Source organism: Anolis carolinensis, chromosome 1 (genome assembly GCF_035594765.1).
Source record: "Anolis carolinensis isolate JA03-04 chromosome 1, rAnoCar3.1.pri, whole genome shotgun sequence".
Classification (NCBI taxonomy): Eukaryota; Metazoa; Chordata; class Lepidosauria; order Squamata; family Dactyloidae; genus Anolis; species Anolis carolinensis.
This window is the reverse complement of record NC_085841.1, coordinates 100,920,175-100,939,558: the sequence shown is the minus strand read 5'-3', so window position 1 is coordinate 100,939,558 and position 19,384 is coordinate 100,920,175. Positions and strand designations below refer to the sequence as shown.

The 19,384-nt window shown below is 39.5% G+C and overlaps 1 protein-coding gene across 2 annotated transcripts in view; it reads right to left on the bottom strand.

Annotated features, from left to right (window-relative positions):
• Positions 1-18,855, bottom strand: part of sesn1 (sestrin 1) — a 63,497-nt gene extending 44,642 nt beyond the window's left edge. Inside the window, exon 1 of one of the 2 annotated variants that reach the window (XM_003215637.4) lies at positions 18,358-18,855. In XM_003215637.4, coding sequence (XP_003215685.1) covers positions 18,358-18,633 — 276 coding nt within the window. In that variant the 5' untranslated portion in view covers positions 18,634-18,855. The remainder of the gene's footprint in view (positions 1-18,357) is intronic. The other variant, XM_008120913.3, reaches the window with a different exon arrangement.
• Positions 18,856-19,384: the final 529 nt, after the last annotated feature.

The window sequence follows — 19,384 nt, the reverse complement described above, 5'->3', positions numbered from 1 at the left end:
TGCTATATTGTGTGAGAAGGAGATTTCTTTAATGCACACTTAGGTCATATATTCTACAAAACCAAGGAATTAATACTTTCCTTAACGTGGGGGGGGGGGGGCACCAGCTCCCTTTGAGGTTCTTTTTCCACGGTGTTTCACTTGGCAGCAACCATTCCATTTAGCTCTTCGGCCTACCCTATGTACTCATGCATAAGTCTAAAGATTTTAGTCAAAAAATAACCCAAAAATCTTGGATCAAATTATCTCTGTCAGGGGATGATGGATAGCAGAGTGAAATCCAAAAATTCACCATCCTTCACTCCAGACTGTCTCCCGGTGTGGAAAAACAGCACTGGACAAACACACTCCAGCAGACGAAGATTCGGTTGGAAATCCAACGGCAATAAACTTTTATTTACATTTCTATATACAAACAGAGCAAATCAGTCCTTCTCTCCATGAGTGCTTGCCGAAGCGACTCATGCACACACAGCACACTGCTCTACTGCTCAGGAAACTCCTCTGCATTCCACAGGAACAAGAAAGAAAGTCCCGATCAAAACAAACTTGACCCCATTGGTCCTGTGATACATCAATCATAGCAGACTCTCATTAACTCCATAACTGCTGAAATGCCTTGCTGAAAAACTAACACATAAGGCATTTCTAATAACCCAGATTGATTTTAACATTTCACAATACACAATACCCTGACAATCTCTGGATCAACATGAGTACTGGACCTTAACTCTTATCAGAACAGGAAACATCCCTTTCTCTGAATAGTGATGAATGGCAAGAGCTTAGTCCATCCCAGTAGAACTAAAAAAGAAGTGTGACTTTTGCATTTACTCTTTTCACTGAAGTGTTGCTTCTGGCCTTTTTACATATCTGGGTGGGGAAATGACAAAGGGCAGCTGGCTTCCTAATTCAGCTTGGTGTAAATGACCCTTGACTTATCCATGGGTCACATCAAATCCGTAATTTTGCCCCCCCCCCCCCCAAATTTGCCCTTGACTTATACATGGGGTTGACTTATACATGAGTATATATGGTATATCCAGTTCAGCAGTCATCACAAGAATTGTAACCTATGCTATATTTGCTTTTTGCTTTTTCTCACTTTTTATTGTTTTACATTGCAAGCCAGAAGGCAGGAATTGTCTTTTATTGATTTGTAGACCATTCTGGTTAAAGAGTTGGATGCATTTACTTCAGATAACAGGTGTTCAGTGTACTATAGTACATAAATCCACCTTATTAAACCACTTACTTTTGCATTATAGTTACAGATGATACATATACCTCACAATATCTTTTTGTTAATGTTAGCAGGTCTGCTTGGAAAACAAAGCCATGTCTAGCAGAGGAAATATCCATTTTGCCAAATACCCAATTGCTAGACTATTTTTTCTTTTGTCATCTCACACTTGACCTCATTGTCAATCTTTCAACTTCATTTTAGACTTTAGATTTTTCACTCCCAACAGTAGTAGACCACACTTACACTTATTCCTATATTTAAACCCACTTTCTACAACTGCGGACAGCTATAGAGCTCAAAAAAGTAAAGCTGGCTATGACATGTTACAACTAAATATTTGCTTTCACTACCTGAATATACTGTACATATGAAAACATTCCTATATGTTTAATTATCCACTTTCCACAATACTAACTTGTTCACTTTCATAATGTACCAAAATGATACCAAACCACCTCGTACTCATCATAACTCCTCACTCTTTGTATTGCAATATACAAACTTTTTGAACTATTCCAAAGCATAAAATTGTTTTATTTTAATACTAGTCTCAGTATGAGAGGCAATGTGGTATAGTGGTTTGGGTATTGAAATACACCTCTGAAGATATGACACACTTCTGCGGCCTTCCCAATGGGCTCAGTCTTAGGACCTTATCACACACACACACACACACACACACACCCGTGCTGTATCACCAGAAAGCATGGTGAAACGGCAGGTATGCACTGCTCCAATTCAGCGATTCTTATCGGGGAAGTGTCGTCCAACTGGGGCAGAATGCTTAAATTGGTAAGTGTGATAGGTCCTAAGTGAAAGATTCACAAAAATAACACAACTTCTGAGTCATGTTGTCTGCTCTCAACCTTAGAATTGAAGACAAAACTGCTCTGAACAAATCTTGCCAACTAATCAGTCACCAGAAGTCAGAAGCAACTTGAAGCAATGAAGTCTCACCATAATACTGATATGAGTTATTTTATTTTTTTAAAAAATCAGAAATGAACCACAGACAGAAAAATTGCTCCTAGCTGCATATCAATGGCAACTTCGGTTGCAGTAGTTGCTTATAAAAGTTTGACAACTTCATACATCACCCTCTTAGTTATATATCCGTTAAGCCTGAACCAAATTCATCTAATGGAACACTTCATTAAAAAGAATGAAGTTACAGTGCCCCCCAGTGAAGGGTAAGGTGAAGTATGAGAAGCTTACTAAAAAAAAAAGTGCCTGATGTTTTAACACACAACTGATGGACCTTCCTTTTCAGCAGGTATCATCATGCCCAGGCATTTGCCTCACCAAATTTGGCAAAGTCCCAAATTTAAGTAAAAGAAATATTTGACCCTCACAACATCACACTGGGTGGAGCTCAAAGAACCTATTTTCACTTCCACATAGCACAATTTAAATTCAAATATCATATCTATGTACAGTTCTCATCAATAAAGCGCTAAAGCAGAGGCTGGATGGCCATCTGTTGGGGGTGCTTTGAATGCGATTTCCTGCTTCTTGGCAGGGGGTTGGACTGGATGGCCCATGAGGTCTCTTCCAACTCTACTATTCTATGATTCTATAAACTAATTTAGCCCAACATATCTATCAGATCATTAGATATCCAACAAAAAGATATGCTCAGTGCTTATTTATATTCTTAATTTGCTCAACAACAAAGGTTCACTGCTCAGATTTGTCACTGTTGTGTGCCTTCAAGTTGTTTACAATTTATGACAACACTAATGGGTTTTCTTGGAAAGATTTGTTCAGAGAAGATTTGCCTGCTTCCAAACAAACCTGTGTGAGACTTGCCCAAGGTCATCCAGTGGGCTTTTATGGTTGAGTAAGGATTCAAATCCTGGCCTCTAGAGTTGTATTCTAACACTCAGTACAGAAAGGTTAAAAGTACTATTAAATGCAGTGCAATTATGGACAAACACTACAAGCAAATGCATAAAAAAACCATAAAACTTAAAATGCCTCTGAGAAATTTTTGAGTATTTAAATGTATTTAAAATGTTCAACATCTAAAAATAAAAAAATTAAAAAGTCATTTGTTTTGAACTGCTGTCAAACTCCTATAAATAGTTCTGTAACGTTTCATTGCAGAATGTCAGTTTTGAGAGTGCCTCTGTTCCCTCTGTCTTAAAAAAACAAATATATTACATTTGTATTGTTTTTATTGTTTATTTGTTCAGTTGTTATACTACAGTTACAATAAAAATATTGCATTGTTTTTATTTTTATTGTATTTGTTAGAATTACAAATAAAATAAAATAATGTATTTTATTGTAAAAAAAAAAAAAGCCTCGGAGAAAATAAAAGTTTTTTACTTGACACCAAACCGATAACAGTGTAGGCCTGAGAAATATATCCCTGAGGGCACCACAGCTAAGAACACCTCAAAACAAGCCAAACTGTATTCTAGACATAAATCATATTACAGTATACAATTCTAAGATGCAGCCCAATTTTGGAACTCCGATTTCAGGAAAAAAGATTCCAAGACACACACACCTTTTTGAAACTTCAATATTAGATAAAAGAATTTTCTTTAAATGCTTAGAATATTTTTTTTGCATTTCCTTTGCCTTCCCAACAGTCTAACTACCAAGAGAGGAGAAGGGGTGGGGGGAACAGCTCTTCCAGACCCCACCATTTTGTTCTTGGCCAGTCCAGCTGAGCTAATCATCACTTCCTTTTTCTACTGCCTTCCCAGCAGGCCCACAGATTTAGTGAAAAGGATTCACGCAGAGAACATGAACATGGTGCAAAGAAACCCAAAAATCATGGTGTCTGCATGAATACTTTTCATTATGTCTGGCTGGAGAGACAGCAGAAGCAGAAAGTGGCCTTAGCTCAGCTAGACTGCCTGAGGACAAAGTGGTGGAGGATGGCAGAGCCATTTCTCCTCCTCTTCTTCTGTACAAGTGCATTTTCCCCCTGTTTTAGAGGCCCTCAAAATCCGCAGATCTAAGATGGTATCAACTGTACGATGCAGATGTATGATGGAGAAAAAAGTGTGTCTTACAATAGATACTGTTCTCCAGATTCTAAAGACTGGATGCAATGCACCTGTCTTTCCCTTCATACAGCGTCAAAATTACAACCCTCTTTAAATCCCAAACAGTTTTTTATATTACAGGCAATCTTTCCCAGATAAATTGGAGTGTGGGGATGATACGGTTTTTACACACCATCTTAAGCCTGCCACTTTAATCGCACCAGGCTTATTAAACATGGGTCCAAAGCTAGACTCTTCAGAAACACAGTGCTCAGAGAATAACACCATGTAACAAAATTTGAAAAATGTTCTGTTCCTGGTTTTAAAGTGTTGTTTCTGTTTAATTGTGTGGTACTTACTTTGAAAATAGTTGTTATACTCATGAAACCTCATTTTTGTGGCTGCCACAAACTAGGTTGAATTGGTTGAGACTCTATATGAGAGATTCATTGAAAAACTATAGCAAAATGTTCTGTAGAACGTCCTGCAAAAACAACGTTTTTTTAGTTTAATAAACATTTCCATGTTTTTATGACAGAACCATTAGGAAATTTCATTTATAGCCCAGGAACAAAAATCAGGTTACATAGTGTAATCTCAGCCCACAACATAATTTCAAAAAGTCAAAGACAAAGGAATATCCCTAGGATACACTAGCAATTGCCAGATTTGGAATTGGAGGGAGGCAATGTGGGAGCAAGAAGGAAGCTCTGGTGTACCTGAAATATAAGTCTATTTCATGGAATCACTTGAGATTTCTGGTAGCCTTCAATTTAGACTACAGTTCAGATCCAAACCGATAATGCTTCAGCATCTGGTGTTTAAGACACTCAAGGTGCCTGTTTAATACAACAGGACATTCTGGTATATGATGGGTTAACCATTTTAATATTTCCTGATACTTTGTTCCTAGTTTTAGCAGTATATATCTCATATCAATCTGTATTTGAATGAATGGCTCAGAAATTCTTTATTGATCAATGTAATCAGAAGAGAAATTATCTTTTGATTTGAAGAGGAAACAAAACTTCCCTTCAAATGCTCACAAATGACATACTTCAACAGAACAGCTCTGAAACCAGGTACTACAGAGGAACTATTTTATATTTTCAAAGTAATATGGTTAAGGCATCCTTTTTCCCCAAGTGAGAGCAACAATTAGTATAAATCAACAAAATGATCGTGTTTTGGGCAATTAATGAAAGAGAAGACTGCAAAGCCAACTGAGATTCTAAGTGAAGATACAATAGTTCCAATTAGCTACATAAAAAGAAGTGAAATAAACTGGGGTTTTGTTTCTGAGACACTGCACTGTTGTGCCAATGAACATCAAGGGAGACCCAGGAGCCACAAAAATCAGTAAGGGCCATACCTGTCTTACCAAGAATATAATTCATTTGTTTATGTGAACTGCTGAAACCTTTTTTAAAAGCACTGCATGTAAACTAGGTGACGGAAAATAGCAAGTGCTTAGTTCAGGAAATCACAGATAAATGGTTATATGGCTAACTGAAAAGCAATACTGCATGTTCAATGTGAGAGTATATCAGTTAGGATACTAGATGCACCTGGTAATTTTCACAGCTATTTTACTGCTTTGCACTTAGATGAATATGTACAAACTACCATCCAGTTAATTGTGTACTTTTCTTATCACAATTGCTATGGTGATTGTGTACCCTCCACTGTCTTTCCTCCTGCCTCTCTTTCATTCAGTGGAAAGAAGTGTATTTAGGTTGTTCTGCATGACTAAACCTCTATCCACAATCAAGGAACTAGGCAGCCTTGCAAGATGGGGTCAAACTCTGCCCACAGACAACTAACAGACACCTCAGTCTTTAATTATTTTAATTCAAAAGACGGCATTTGATTTTTTTTAAAATGTCAGAATGCCCCCACCAATCTAGATCAGAACCGTAGCAGAGGACAGAGACAACGCTCCATAGACTGCTAGGATCTGGATCAAGATCTCCATGCTTTCTGTAGTGAAACTTAAGGGGTTGGGAGAAACCAGGGATTGGAACTGTGGCCCCATCAACACTGTCATATAATGCAATGTCAAAATGGAGTTTAACAGTACTAAACTGCATTCTATGAGTCTACATTGCTGTTAAACTGCATAATGAAACGGCATTATATGGCAGTGTAGATGGGGCCTGTGGCATTCTAGAAGCTAAACTGCATTTCCCACCAGCTCTTGTAAATGTCAAAGAAAGTTAAGGAGTTAAGTTCAATAACCTCTGATGAGAATCTAAATTCTAATCCTCATTAACTGATTTTAACAATGTGCATTGTGTGTGTTATAAGCAGGGCCGTCGCCAGAAAAAAATTTCGCGAGGGGTTTTGAAAATTTCAGGGGGGGGTTGAACCCCTAGCACACACCCCTCCCCGCTACAAACCTGTCAATATCTGCTTGAGATAGTGCCTGGAGGGACTCTTAATGTTTTGCATCTCATAGACTTAGCATGGGGATTTGGTTAACCAATTAAAATTCATGAGTAAACGAGATTTTTTTCATAACTTGAAAAATTTCGGGGGGGGGGGTTGAACCCCTAAACCCCCCCCCCCCTCGCTACAGGCCTGGTTATAAGGTATCTCCAAACCTATAAATTTGATTTAAACTGTGTGTCAGGGTAAATGGTATTTCCTGACCGTGCTGTCCATTGAAAAAAATCTATTGAATTAGGGAATCTACTGACAAGTAGAGGGCACTACTTTCATGCTTTGCTGAAAAATGGCACAGGACATTTTGGTCCCAATATGTTGTTGTTGTTTAAAGTACTGCAGCAAAAACAATTGTTTTGGGTTATTTTCTGTTCTGCTTTTTTTTTTAAATGTAAAACACCTCCAGTACAAGACAGCTGTATGAAACCTAGTGATATTGTTTACAGCTGTTCAAAAGCCAGCTCTAGTTCTGTACTGATTCTAAGTCTGTATGTGTAACAAAATGTCATTCTCAGGGATAAAAATGTTCCATTTGATGCATGAAGGTTAAAGTATCATTTCATTTGGCTGGAGTTACACAGAGCTTCCTACTTTGTTCCACGAAAACAGAAATCGTCCATGCAAACTTCACACTGGGTGGGAGGAGGAAGAGAACAAGAACTGACTAAGCCTTTTTGCACTGGATAGCCAGCTGCTGTGTAAACACACATTTCATTATCAGTTGGCAGCAGGTCAACCAACAGACAGCAAGATACAAGGCAACAGAAACTTGTGTTGAATTAATATCACCCCAGGTGCAGAATATGTTAGCACAGACAAAGTCTGTAAACCTAGAAAGGAGACAAGAAGAACATAAACCAATGTTTCCTACCCTCTTAGCTTCAGCAACTATGTAAAAAGTAAACTTTAGGATTGTCTCATCTTCTAATAGTACTTGCATCTATTTCTATCGGTAACAATTAATTCTTTCCTGGATTGAAGCTCAAATATTTAAGGATTTCTTAAGTGAAAATTTAACTAAGAGTAATATTGTAATCAGAATATAGGTTATTTACTGATCATTCCTATACAACTTTAAATAAATAAGTTCAATTACATGCAGGAGAGTTTACCTCCAGATGCCTGTGCATAAGATTGCACCTTTGAACACCTATGTATTTTAGTTACATAGGCTTGCTATATTTTAATAACTAGATTATTAAAAATAGAAGCACAGAAAATTCTTAAATCATATTTACAGAAGCCATACACATATGAAGCATTTGAAGAAATGGTAACACCAGCCTCCATAAAATGAGGCTTGTTAAGCCTACATAAACATTGATATAGGTTTACTTTAAGTATATAACTTAATTTTTATAATTTTTAATTAAATGTTTTAATGCTTTCTTTAGGTTATTGTCGTATGCACTGTTTCATGCTTTGGGATTTATATTACAGAAGCAGTTTAGCAACAAAATAGCCACCTTTCATAATACTGGTTACTCCAAAAATCCATATGGGCAGCTGAGATTGTGATATCTTTGCTTGTTGATGACTCCGTTTATACAAACTTCAATTGATGCACTCAAACTTAGTAAAACATTGTGAATAAAATTACCATCATACTTCATGTATAAAGTGTATATGAAACAAATGAATATCATGTTTCATGAATTTCATGCATAAGCATTTATTCCAAAATCTGGGGAAAAAATCTAAAATATGGAACACTTCTGGTCCCGAGCATTTCAGACAAGGGATACTCAATCTATAATTTAAGAACAAACATACCCTAATTCCATTGAAAAAACTTTATAAAAATAAATCAGGGGGATAACTTACAGCTTTAACACTTTAAACAAAACTTTATTCTGCACAAAACCACATAAAAGATAAGAATTTATTGACAACTAATGTTAAGTTCCTGGAAATCTTTTGTTTTGAAAGAAAACATCTCTTTAGCCAAGTAGTCTTTAGCCAAAATGTGAAACAGCATCTGAAGGAAGAAACCATTCCTTACAAAACCATATTGGAAATGTTGACAGTTTCTTCACGCTGAATGTAGAATGTTTCATTTGGAGAGTCAATGCACCATACTAAGCAGAATACTTTTGAGTTGGCAGAATGGTTGGAAAATTCTGTTCTCAGTTTACACATACTCTTCTTCACAGCATTTCTGCTCTTGCCATCCTAAGAAGAGAGTATTGCTTAAATGCTAACTAAGAATATTTTATTTGTAGCATTTAAAGAGTACTGTCAAAATAAAAATATAGCATAGATGTTGCTCACCAAGGCAATTTGCTGTAAAATATAAAGGCAGATGCAGAAGCAGGCTGGACATTTCTGCCTAAAGACCTTCAGAGTACCTTCGAGCATGCTCAGAGCAGCACCTCTTCTCTGCACAATTCTTTTTCCCAGGAAAGACTTGTGGGGTATATTGGGAGGGGGGCTGTAATTTGCTCAGAAAGAAGAGGTACAGAGGGTCACAAGCTGGGAAATGGGAGCTTAAACTTTTAGCTCTGCCTGCAAACCTACAGACCACTGGCTAATTTCCAGTTTACCTAGCAATGCCTGTTGGGTGCTGGATTTTCCCCAAATGAATGTCAATTTAGCTGCACTGTGTCTTTATCCAGCGCAGCACTCTCTCTTCTCAAGAAAGAATCCATGCTCAAGTTCACTTCACACAGAGGCCCAAGTCAAACAATGCTTTCTCCTTGAACTTTCCCCTATAGCTGGGTACATGACTGCCTCGTTCACCAGGCACACCTATCCCACCAGACATCCACACATGGGTGTAACACAGTAATGGGTTGCATACACAGAAAACCCAAAGTACATTAAAAACCCTTTCTGGATTAGACCAAAACCCTATTTAGCCCAGTCGGAAGTCTACAGGAATTCCACAAAAAAGTTTCAGTTTTCCCTCCCTGCTTTGTGGTTCGCTTTTCACTCCCTCACTGCTTCGTGGTTTTTTTCTGAGTGGTGGCGCATGTGTAAAAGGTGCTAGTTTCCCTTTTGCGCATGCGCCCTCCCTCTCATCGGCACCCAGCCGGTCCACTCTGGATGCCGACAAGAGGGAGGCACATGCTCAAAAGGGAAACTGGCAGGCGCCGGAGAGAAGGCCACTAAGAAGAAGCGCAGGAAGAAGGCTTGTGAAGGGTAGAAAGGCCACCTAACTACTAGTATAATGTGTAAGTATGTATTAAAATAAATATAATGCCCCTACTTCGCGGATTTTCACTTATTGCGGATGGTCCTGGAACGTAACCCCCACAATAAGTGAGGGAACACTGTATAATCACAATAGCACCACCCTGCTTGTGTTTTCTAGCAACTATTAGAGAGGCCCACAATTTCCAACAGTGATTAATATTCAGTCATGATTACCATGAGTTATTTAGAGCCTTATCCTTCCTTGATTTAAGAAACTCAAGACCTACCACTCCAATTGAAAATAGAAACTGCACAATCTTTATTTTTCAAATGTATATGGCCAGTTCAAATATTACTTCCAGAGATGTTACCATTAATGAACAGGACTTTGTATCAATGTATGGTATGATTACAACCAAAATGATCAAGAGGAAAGGTTGAAATACAGTAGAGTCTCACTTATCCAACATAAATGGGCTAGCAGAATGTTGGATAAGCGAATATGTTGGATAATAAGGAGGGATTAAGGAAAAACCTATTACACATCAAATTAAGTTATGATTTTACAAATTAAGCACTAAAACATAATGTTTAACAACAAATTTGACAGAAAAAGTAGTTCAATAGGCAGTAATGCTATGTAGTAATTACTGTATTTACGAATTTAGCACCAAAATATCACGATGTATTGAAAACGTTGACTACAAAAATGCGTTGGATAATCCAGAACGTTGGATAAGCGAGTGTTGGATAAGTGAGACTCTACTGTACTGGGGACTTAGCTGGAGAAAAAGGCAAGTATGACCAGATCTGACAAAGTTGTATAAAATTCTCTACATCACATATGTCTTTACCTAACTATTTCTGTTCCTAATACATAAATGGTACAAAAATAGTTTCCCTCTCGATCTCTCTCACACACACTTTCTCAATACTAAAACTGAAGCGCATCCAATGATGTTGAAAGTTAAATTTGTAGGCTGTTAATCTTTAGAAAAATATGAGTAAAGAAATCATAATTTAAAAGGTAGCATGGTACAGAGAAAATGTACAGGGGGATTCTTTCTTGCATAAAACAAAAACTTGGTATCCATCACTGAAACTGAATGGTGGAAGATTCAGATGAAAGGAAGCACTCTTTCAAGAGGTTCCAAGTTAAACAATGGGATTTGAAATCACATACATTTGGCTAATAATTTAGATCATTTTTAAAAGGAACTGGACAAATTAATGAATAAGGGGACTATCAGCAGCTACTAATCATAATTGATATAAATGCTTTCAAATGTTAGTATCAGTAAAGTCGGGAACATGTGTGGAAAAGTGGCTACTTCCTACTCATCAGGCTTTCTATTGACTATTTGTGTAAAATTGTCATTTTGGTCCAATCTAACATGATCCTGCTTATGTTGTTCTTAAAAATGTGATTATCAGGGCAGACAAAAGGAATAACCTTCACACAATGTAGCCAAAGTGAAATTTGATCACTGAAGATGTGGTGATGGCCATCAGTTAGATGGACTTAAAAGACTGAGTACTTGACAGAGAATATGACAAATGATTACTCATGTGGTAATATCTCTAGTACCAAAGGTATGCCTCTGAATTTCAGGACCAGACAACCCAAAAATGGCCTTCTGCTGGGCTTGCTGCAGCCATCTAGTTGGCTGTCAAAGAAACAGAATGCTTATTTTTTTTAACTTGTAATTCTTATTGGTTAGATCAGGCTAATACAAGCCAGTGAAATTAGCTGAACCCCAATATAAGGCATTAATCTAAAAAATGCCCCTACACGCATCAATCGCTAATCTAAAACAGCTTCAATTTTCATGTCTCCACTGGGTAACAATAGCATGCTTTTAATTTTTAGAAAGTGAAGGACATTATAAAACATAAGCATTCTGCTCCAAATTCACGCAGTATAGAATACATTTTGAGATAATTCTTATCATTAGCAGACACTGCAGGTCTTCGCACTTCATATCTGTCCTTTATCAGGGCAGAAGGTAACATGAAACAAAAGGCTTCCATCCTTACTTGTTATCCCATTTAAGGCCAGGCGAGTGAGATAGGCTTCACACTGTTCGCTAGTTGCCTCAAAGTTTTCAAGGACACTATAACTTGTGTACAACTAGCTGTTACATTTATGATAAATTGTATAAATGCTTAGAGAACATTGTTAAGAAGGAGTTGAAGCGATTATTTTTATTATTATTATTAATGTTTATTTATTCATTTTTCTCTCCATAAGGAGACTCAAAGTGGTTAACATTAAAAGCATTAAAATACAATTTAAAATATACAAATATTAAAACAGTATTAATCATTAGTATTAAAGACAATTCAGATTAAATCCATAAAAACATAAAACCACAGCAGCTCCTGACATGTTTTTAAAAATCGTCTTCTTTAAAAGCTTGCCTGACTAAAAAGATTTGAGCCTGCTGCCGGAAGGACAGCAGGGAGGGGGCCATTCTGGCTTCCCTGGGTAGGGAGTTCCGGAGTCAAGGGGTAGCCACTGAGAAGGCCTGCTCTCTTGTTCCCACCAACCAAGCTTAAGATGGAGGTGGGTCCAAGAGAAGTGCCTCTCCTGAAGATCTTAAAGTTCGGGCAGGTTCATACAAGGGGATGAGGTCAGCCCCACGTAAAGCGCATTACAGCAATCCAGACGGGATGTAACTAAGGCATGTACCACCGTGGCCAGATTTAACTTCTCAAGGAATGAGCAGTTGGCACACAAGTTTTAATTGTGCAAAAGCCCTCCTGGCCATTGCCGACACCTGGGCCTCCAGGTTCAGTACCGAGTCCAGGAGGACCCCCAAATGGCAGACCTTTGTCTTCAGGGGGAATGTAACCCCATCCAGCACTGACTGAATCCCTATTCCATGATCTACCTTCTGACTGACCAGGAGTACCTCTGTCTTGTCTGGATTAAGTTTCAATTTGTTTGTTCTCATCCAGTCTATTACTGATGACAGACACTGGTTTAAGGTCAGGACAGCCTCCTTGGCATTTGGTGGAAAGAAGTAGTAGAGTTGGTTGTTTGCCCAAGCTTTTGATGAGTAAACAATAAAAGTCAACATGGCCTGATTTAAGGATGAAGCATGAAGATCTTGGACGAATGGAATTAATTACAGTATATATATGTTTTTAAGGTTTTTATAATGTATTTTAACACTGTTATTAATGGATCTATATGTATTGCTTTGCTTTTTTTCGTGTCAGGAGCAACCTGAGTTGCTTCTGGTGTGAGAGAATTGGCCGTCTGCAAGGACGTTGCCCAGGGGATGCCCAGATGTTTTGATGTTTTTACCATCCTTGTGGGAGGCTTCTCTCATGTCCCCTGCTTTTATGATTGTATTCTTTGGGCATTAAATTTTGCCAATTTTTGCATGTGGGAACCCCACAGGTAAACAACCAGGAGTTTGAACAGTAGTCCCCCAGCACCACCTTCTGAGTACAGCCCACTACTATTGTCACAGGCAGGGAAATCTTCCCAAAATGGCAGTGGCATTTAAAATAAGAAGCAAACTGGGAAACACAGTTAAACAATTAGGATTAATTTAATCAAAACATCTAACATATCTCGTGAGGAAAAAAAAATCATTTTTCCACTTTTCATGGCTTTAAAAGAACAAGAGCCATGAAAGACTGTTGTGAAGGGGGAATGGACGCGGCTGTGACTATACACACACACACAAACAAATGAAACTGGAGTAACCTGCTCTAGGAACAACTAATCTGACCCTTATACATACCTTGGGTTGCCCATGAGCATTTAGTATTTACGCTGCAAGGACAAAATTCCAGCCCCAACATGTAACAGCAGAACAAGGAATAAAATTATTGTAATACCTAATTTTGTATCTTCAGGATATTTACTGTATTGGTCAGAATTCCTATTAGAATTTCTACATGGGATCCAAGGTGGTTCACAAGAAATTAAAGCAAAGTACGCCTAACATCTTTTTATACAAAAGTTTATGGCTCTAATACAATGGCAAAGCACAGGACTTACATTTCAACCACTCACCCTCAGAGCCTGTTGAGGTAGATTAAATTCACTTTTTATAAGCTTGTCTTGAAAACATGAAGCACTATTTCCGAATAGTTAGTAGTATGGATTGGTTCATTCAAATGAGACAATTCAGGCCAAAAATGTTTCATGTGGCAAATAAGAAGTTTTTTTTTCAACCAATTTACATTTGAAATAAATTAACATATGTGTTTTCAACAACAGCAATAATAATAATACAATTCTTAGCCACCTGTCCCGATGGATCAAAAGACCACTACTTTATCTAAATATACTTCACATGGTATATATTATTCTGCATATTAATTCTAAACAGATTATGACTTCAATCTTAAACCCACTTACCTAGAAGTAATTCTACAGGATTTACTTTAAAGCAGATATATACAGGATTAAGCTGCAAATGCAGCACTCTGCAGTTATACTGCATTTGGTGAGTATCAACTTTTATTCCTACTTTTAAAAGATCTGTAAATCCCTTGGCCATCAAGTAATTTATGAGCACTGCTTATCTCATACGAAGATACACATTCCAGATGAAGTGAATCTGCATCCAAATGCACTGTGATATTCTTACACTAAATACAAAAAGTAAATCCCATTGTCGCTCAGTTTCAAAGGGGAAAAGGCCAAGGGTTTAACACCAAAGCAGAACTTCTGCCTTTATACCATTCCTATATTCAAATTGCTGGTATCACTAGTCAAATCATATCACTGAGAAAAAGCTGAGAAAGATCTCTGACATAGCAAGCAAGGATATAAAGCAGAGGGTTGTGCAATCTGTTTCAGCTGGCCCTCCATATCCATGGACTATATTATCCACAGCTTGAAAATATTTTTTTAAAGTTCCAAAAGCAAATCTTGATTTTACCGCTTTATATAAGGGACACCGTTTTACTACACCATTGTATGCATATAATGGGATGAGCATCCACAGATGTTGGCATCCACAGGGGTCCTGAAACCAAACTCCAGTTGATACTGAAGCCCCTTCAACACAGCTAAACAAAAACCCCACATTTTCTGCTTTGAACTGGAACTCAGTGTGGACTCAGATAACTCAGTTCAAAGCAGATACTGTGGGATTTTCTGCCTTGATGTTCTGGGTTATATAGCTGTGTGAAAGGGCCCTAAGGCAGCTAGGATCACTAGGGGTGTGTGCATCTACACTGTAGAATTAATGTAACGTGACACAATTTTAACTGCTATCCTATGGAACTTTGGGATTTGTAGTTTGATGAGGCACCAGCACTCTTTGGCAGAGAAGGCCAAAGACACTTTAAAACAACAAGTCCCAGGATTCCATTCCATTGAGCCATGGCAGTTAAAGAGGGATCAAACTGCATTAATTCTACAGCGTTGTAACTTTGGGCCTCACTCGAAAGTAGCTATTTTAAAAATAAAAGCAAGTATCTTGTCCTCTTTGGATAACAATCTTGTTAAGCAAGCACAGAGCTTGCATCCTCAGGTCATGCTAAGTACTCTATAGTCGCTCAAAAATATGGCCCAAGGAAATCCCAATATTGGGACAGAAGAGATCTTCCAGAGATACTGAAAACGAGGATCAACCAATGTATGGATCTTCATTCCATCAGGCCCAGAGATTTTCCTGAGTGTAACCACCCCCTGTATCTAATTAAAGTGCCCTCTGAATGTCTCCTGTTCCCACCCACATTCCCTTGGAAGCCAATCTCATGACTTCTCAACACCTAGTACGGTCAAAATGTTCTAGTAATCTCTAAAACTTGCTTAATGTTTTGCAAAAATATTAGCTGGCCTATCTGAAACATAAGAGTTGGAAGGGACCCCAAGGGCCATCCAGTCCAACCTCCTGCCATGCAGGAAAACACAATCAAAGCACCCCTGACAGAAGGGCCATCCAGCCTTTGCTTAAACGCCTTCAGAGAAGGACACTTTAGCAGCAGCTAAAATGGTGTCAAACAGCTCTTACCATTCAGAAGTCCTTCCTAATGTTTAGGTGGAATCTTTCCCTGCAATTTGAATCTGTGGGTGCGTTTATATTATAGAATTAATGTAGTTTGGCACAACTTTAGCTGCTAAAAACTTAAATGCTATGGAATCCAGAGTTGCAGTTTTAGCAGGTCTTTCACCTTTTCTGCTGAAGAGTGCTGGTGCCTCACTAAACTGTAATTCCCAAAATTCCAGAGCATTGAGGCATGGCAGTTAAAGTGGAGGTTTTTTTCACATCAGGAGCGACTTGAGAAACTGCAAGTTTCTTCTGGTGTGAGAAAATTGGCCGCTACCCAGGGGATTCCCGTATATTTGATGTTTTACTATCCTGTGGGAGGCTTCTCTCATGTCCCCACATGGGAAGCTGGAGCTGAAAGACAGGAGCTCACCCTGCTCCCCAGATTCCAACCGCCAGCCTTTCAGTCAGCAGTCCTGCTGGCACAAGGGTTTAACCCAATGCGCCACTGGGGGCTATTAACGGGAGATCAAACTGCATTGATTCTATAGAGTAAATACATCCAGAGTCTCTGGACAAGCAAAAACAAAAACAAAAAACTCATGCTTATTCCATCTTTAAAATGACATTCTTTCAAATATTTAAACAAGATTAAACTTCTTCACCTTCTTTCTCCAAGCTAAACATACCAGTTTCTTTTGTAGGGTTTGGTTTCTACGCCATTCATAGAATCATAGAAGGTGTTTGAGATCTGGTCGGGGGGGGGGGGGGGGACTGTGATTTTAACCTGGAATGTTTGGTGGATTTTAACTGAATGTTTTAATACTGTTTGTGATTAATTCTATTTAATGTTTCTATATTTATATATTTTAAATTGGATACCAATGCTTTTATGTCAAACCGCTTTGTGTCCCTTTGGGGAGAATAATTTATTTATCATGGCAGAAGCAAACTGAGGATACAGTTATAATGTATTTTAAAAACACACAAATTCGATTTGGAGAGATAAAGTGGGATACAAATAAACATAAAAATGAGTTGCTGTGAGTTTTCTGGGCTGTATGGCCATGTTCTAGAAGCAGTCTCTCCTGACATTTCACCCACATCTATTGCTGGCATCCTCAGAGGTTGTGTGGTGCTGGAAAATAGGCAAGTGAGGTTTATAAATCTGTGGAATGTCCAGAGTGGGAGAAAGAACTTTTCTGCCAGAGGCAAGTGTGAATGTTGCAATTGGCCACCTTGAATAGAATAGCCTTGCAGCTTCAAAGCCTGGCTGCTTCCTACCTGGGGAATCCTTTATTGGGAGGTGATTAGCTAGCTGGCCCTGATTGTTTCTTGTCTGGAATTCCCCTGTTTTTGAGTGTTGTTCTTTATTTATTGTCCTGATTTCCAAGTATTTTTAAATAGTGGTAGCTAGATTTTGTTCATTTTCATGATTTCCTCCTTTCTATTGAAATGTTTGTCCATTCAAGGGCCATTCAATGCTAATAAAGGTGGTTAAGTGAAACATTCACAACAGACTACTTTCCAACATACCGCACAACCTCTGAGGATGCCTGCCATAGATATACAGTAGAGTCTCACTTATCCAACATAAACGGGCTGGCAGAACATTGGATAAGCGAATATGTTGGATAATAAGGAGAGATTAAGAAAAAGCCTCAAAATAACATCAAAATAGGTTGTGATTTTACAAATTAAGCACCAAAACATCATGTTATACAACAAATTTGACAGAAAAAGTAGTTCATTACACTTTAATGCTATGTAGTAATTACTGTATTTACGAATTTAGCACCAAAATATCACGATATATTGAAAACATTTGACTACAAAAATGTGTTGGATAATCCAGAACGTTGGATAAGTGAGTGTTGGGTAAGTGAGACTTTACTGTACCTCCATGGAGGGAGAAAGAATTTGTCTGTTGGAAGCAAGTGTGAATGTGCAATTGGCCACCCTGATTAGAACTGGATAGCCTTTCAGCTTCAAAGCCTGGCTGCTTCCTGCTTGGGGAGGGGGTTTCCTTTGTTGGGAGGTGTTAGCTGGCCCTGATTGTTTCGTGTATGAAATTGCTCTGTTTTCAGAGTGTTGTTCTTTACCAGTATTTTTATAAACCTCAAAAAAAATCAGGAGGTGTTAGCTGGCCCTGATTGTTTCCCACCCTGAACATTCCACAAATATATAAACCTCACTGGCCTAGTTCCCAACGTACCTTATAACCTCTGAGGATGCCTGCCATAGATGTGGGAGAGAAGGCTTCTAGGGCAGGCATGGGCGAAGCTGGGGGGCTCCAGGGGTTTTGGACTTCAACTCCCACCATTCCTCACAGTCTCAGGCCCTTTCCTTTCCCCCCTCAGCCGCTTAAGCGGCTGAGGGGGGAAAGGAAGGGGCCTGAGGCTGTGAAGAATGGTGGGAGTTGAAGTCCAAAACACTTGGAGGCCCCTAGCTTTGCCTATGCCTGTTCCAGAACATAGCCTTACAGGCCGAAACACTCACAGCAACCCAATATGACTATGTTTGCCCCTCCTCCCTTTTATTTATGTACGGCCTCCAGTTCCTGTACCTGGACGCTGCCGAGGATGGCCTGGCTCTTCTCCCGGACGTCCCTGAAGGGGCAGCGCTTGGAGAGCATGAGGAGCCGGGCCAGCATGGCGTTGAGGCGGGGCCCCGGGGCCGAGGGAGCGGACCCTCCCGGGCTGCCCTCCTTCTGCTCCTGCTCGTGCCCCGCTTTGGCCACCGCCTCGCTGGCCTTGAGGACGGCGAGCCTGAGGCTGTCGAGGGCGGCCTCCCTGTCGGCTGCGTCCCGGCTCCGGAGCCCGTCCCACCTCGCCTCAGCCATGATCGATCCGCTCTGGAGTCACTGCTCGGGCATGGCAACCCCCCTCCTCGTCTTCTCCCTCCTCAGAGAAAGAGAAACAGCGAGGAAGGCCTCAGTCCCCTCTCCACCCGCTTCATTCCAGTCAGAAACGGCGGCTCTGGGAATAAACAACAACAGGAGGCGCCTCCAAGCTGCCCCGGCCTCCACTTTTCCCCTCACGAAGGAGGGGACGGGAAAGCGGCCTTGGCCCGCCTCTTCCTCTCCCCGCCCCTCTCACACAGATGGGCGGCCCTGCCCACTCGTGCGGACGGCCAGGAGCCGTCCCGCTTTAGGCTCCCCCCCCCCTACACACACACACTTACGTAAAACAATTCCCCACAAGCTACTTTCAGTGGGACAATTAATTCTATGAACAGAAAGATGGAGTAGCCACGGGGAGCTCTCTCTGCCCAGTCATGGCAAATTTCTAGATGGGGCACTTTGAAAAACAAGTCCTAGAAACTGCACCAAAAAAGCCTACTACAGTAGAGTCTCACTTATCCAACACTCGCTTATCCAACGTTCTGGATTATCCAACGCATTTTTGTAGTCAATGTTTTCAATATATCATGATATTTTGGTGCTAAATTCATAAATACAGTAATTACTACATAAAGGTAAAAGGTATAGTTTTTCCCCTGATGTTAAGTCCAGTCGTGACCGACTGGGGGTTGGTGCTCATCTCCATTTCTAAGCCGAAGAGCCGGCGTTGTCCGTAGACACCTCCAAGGTC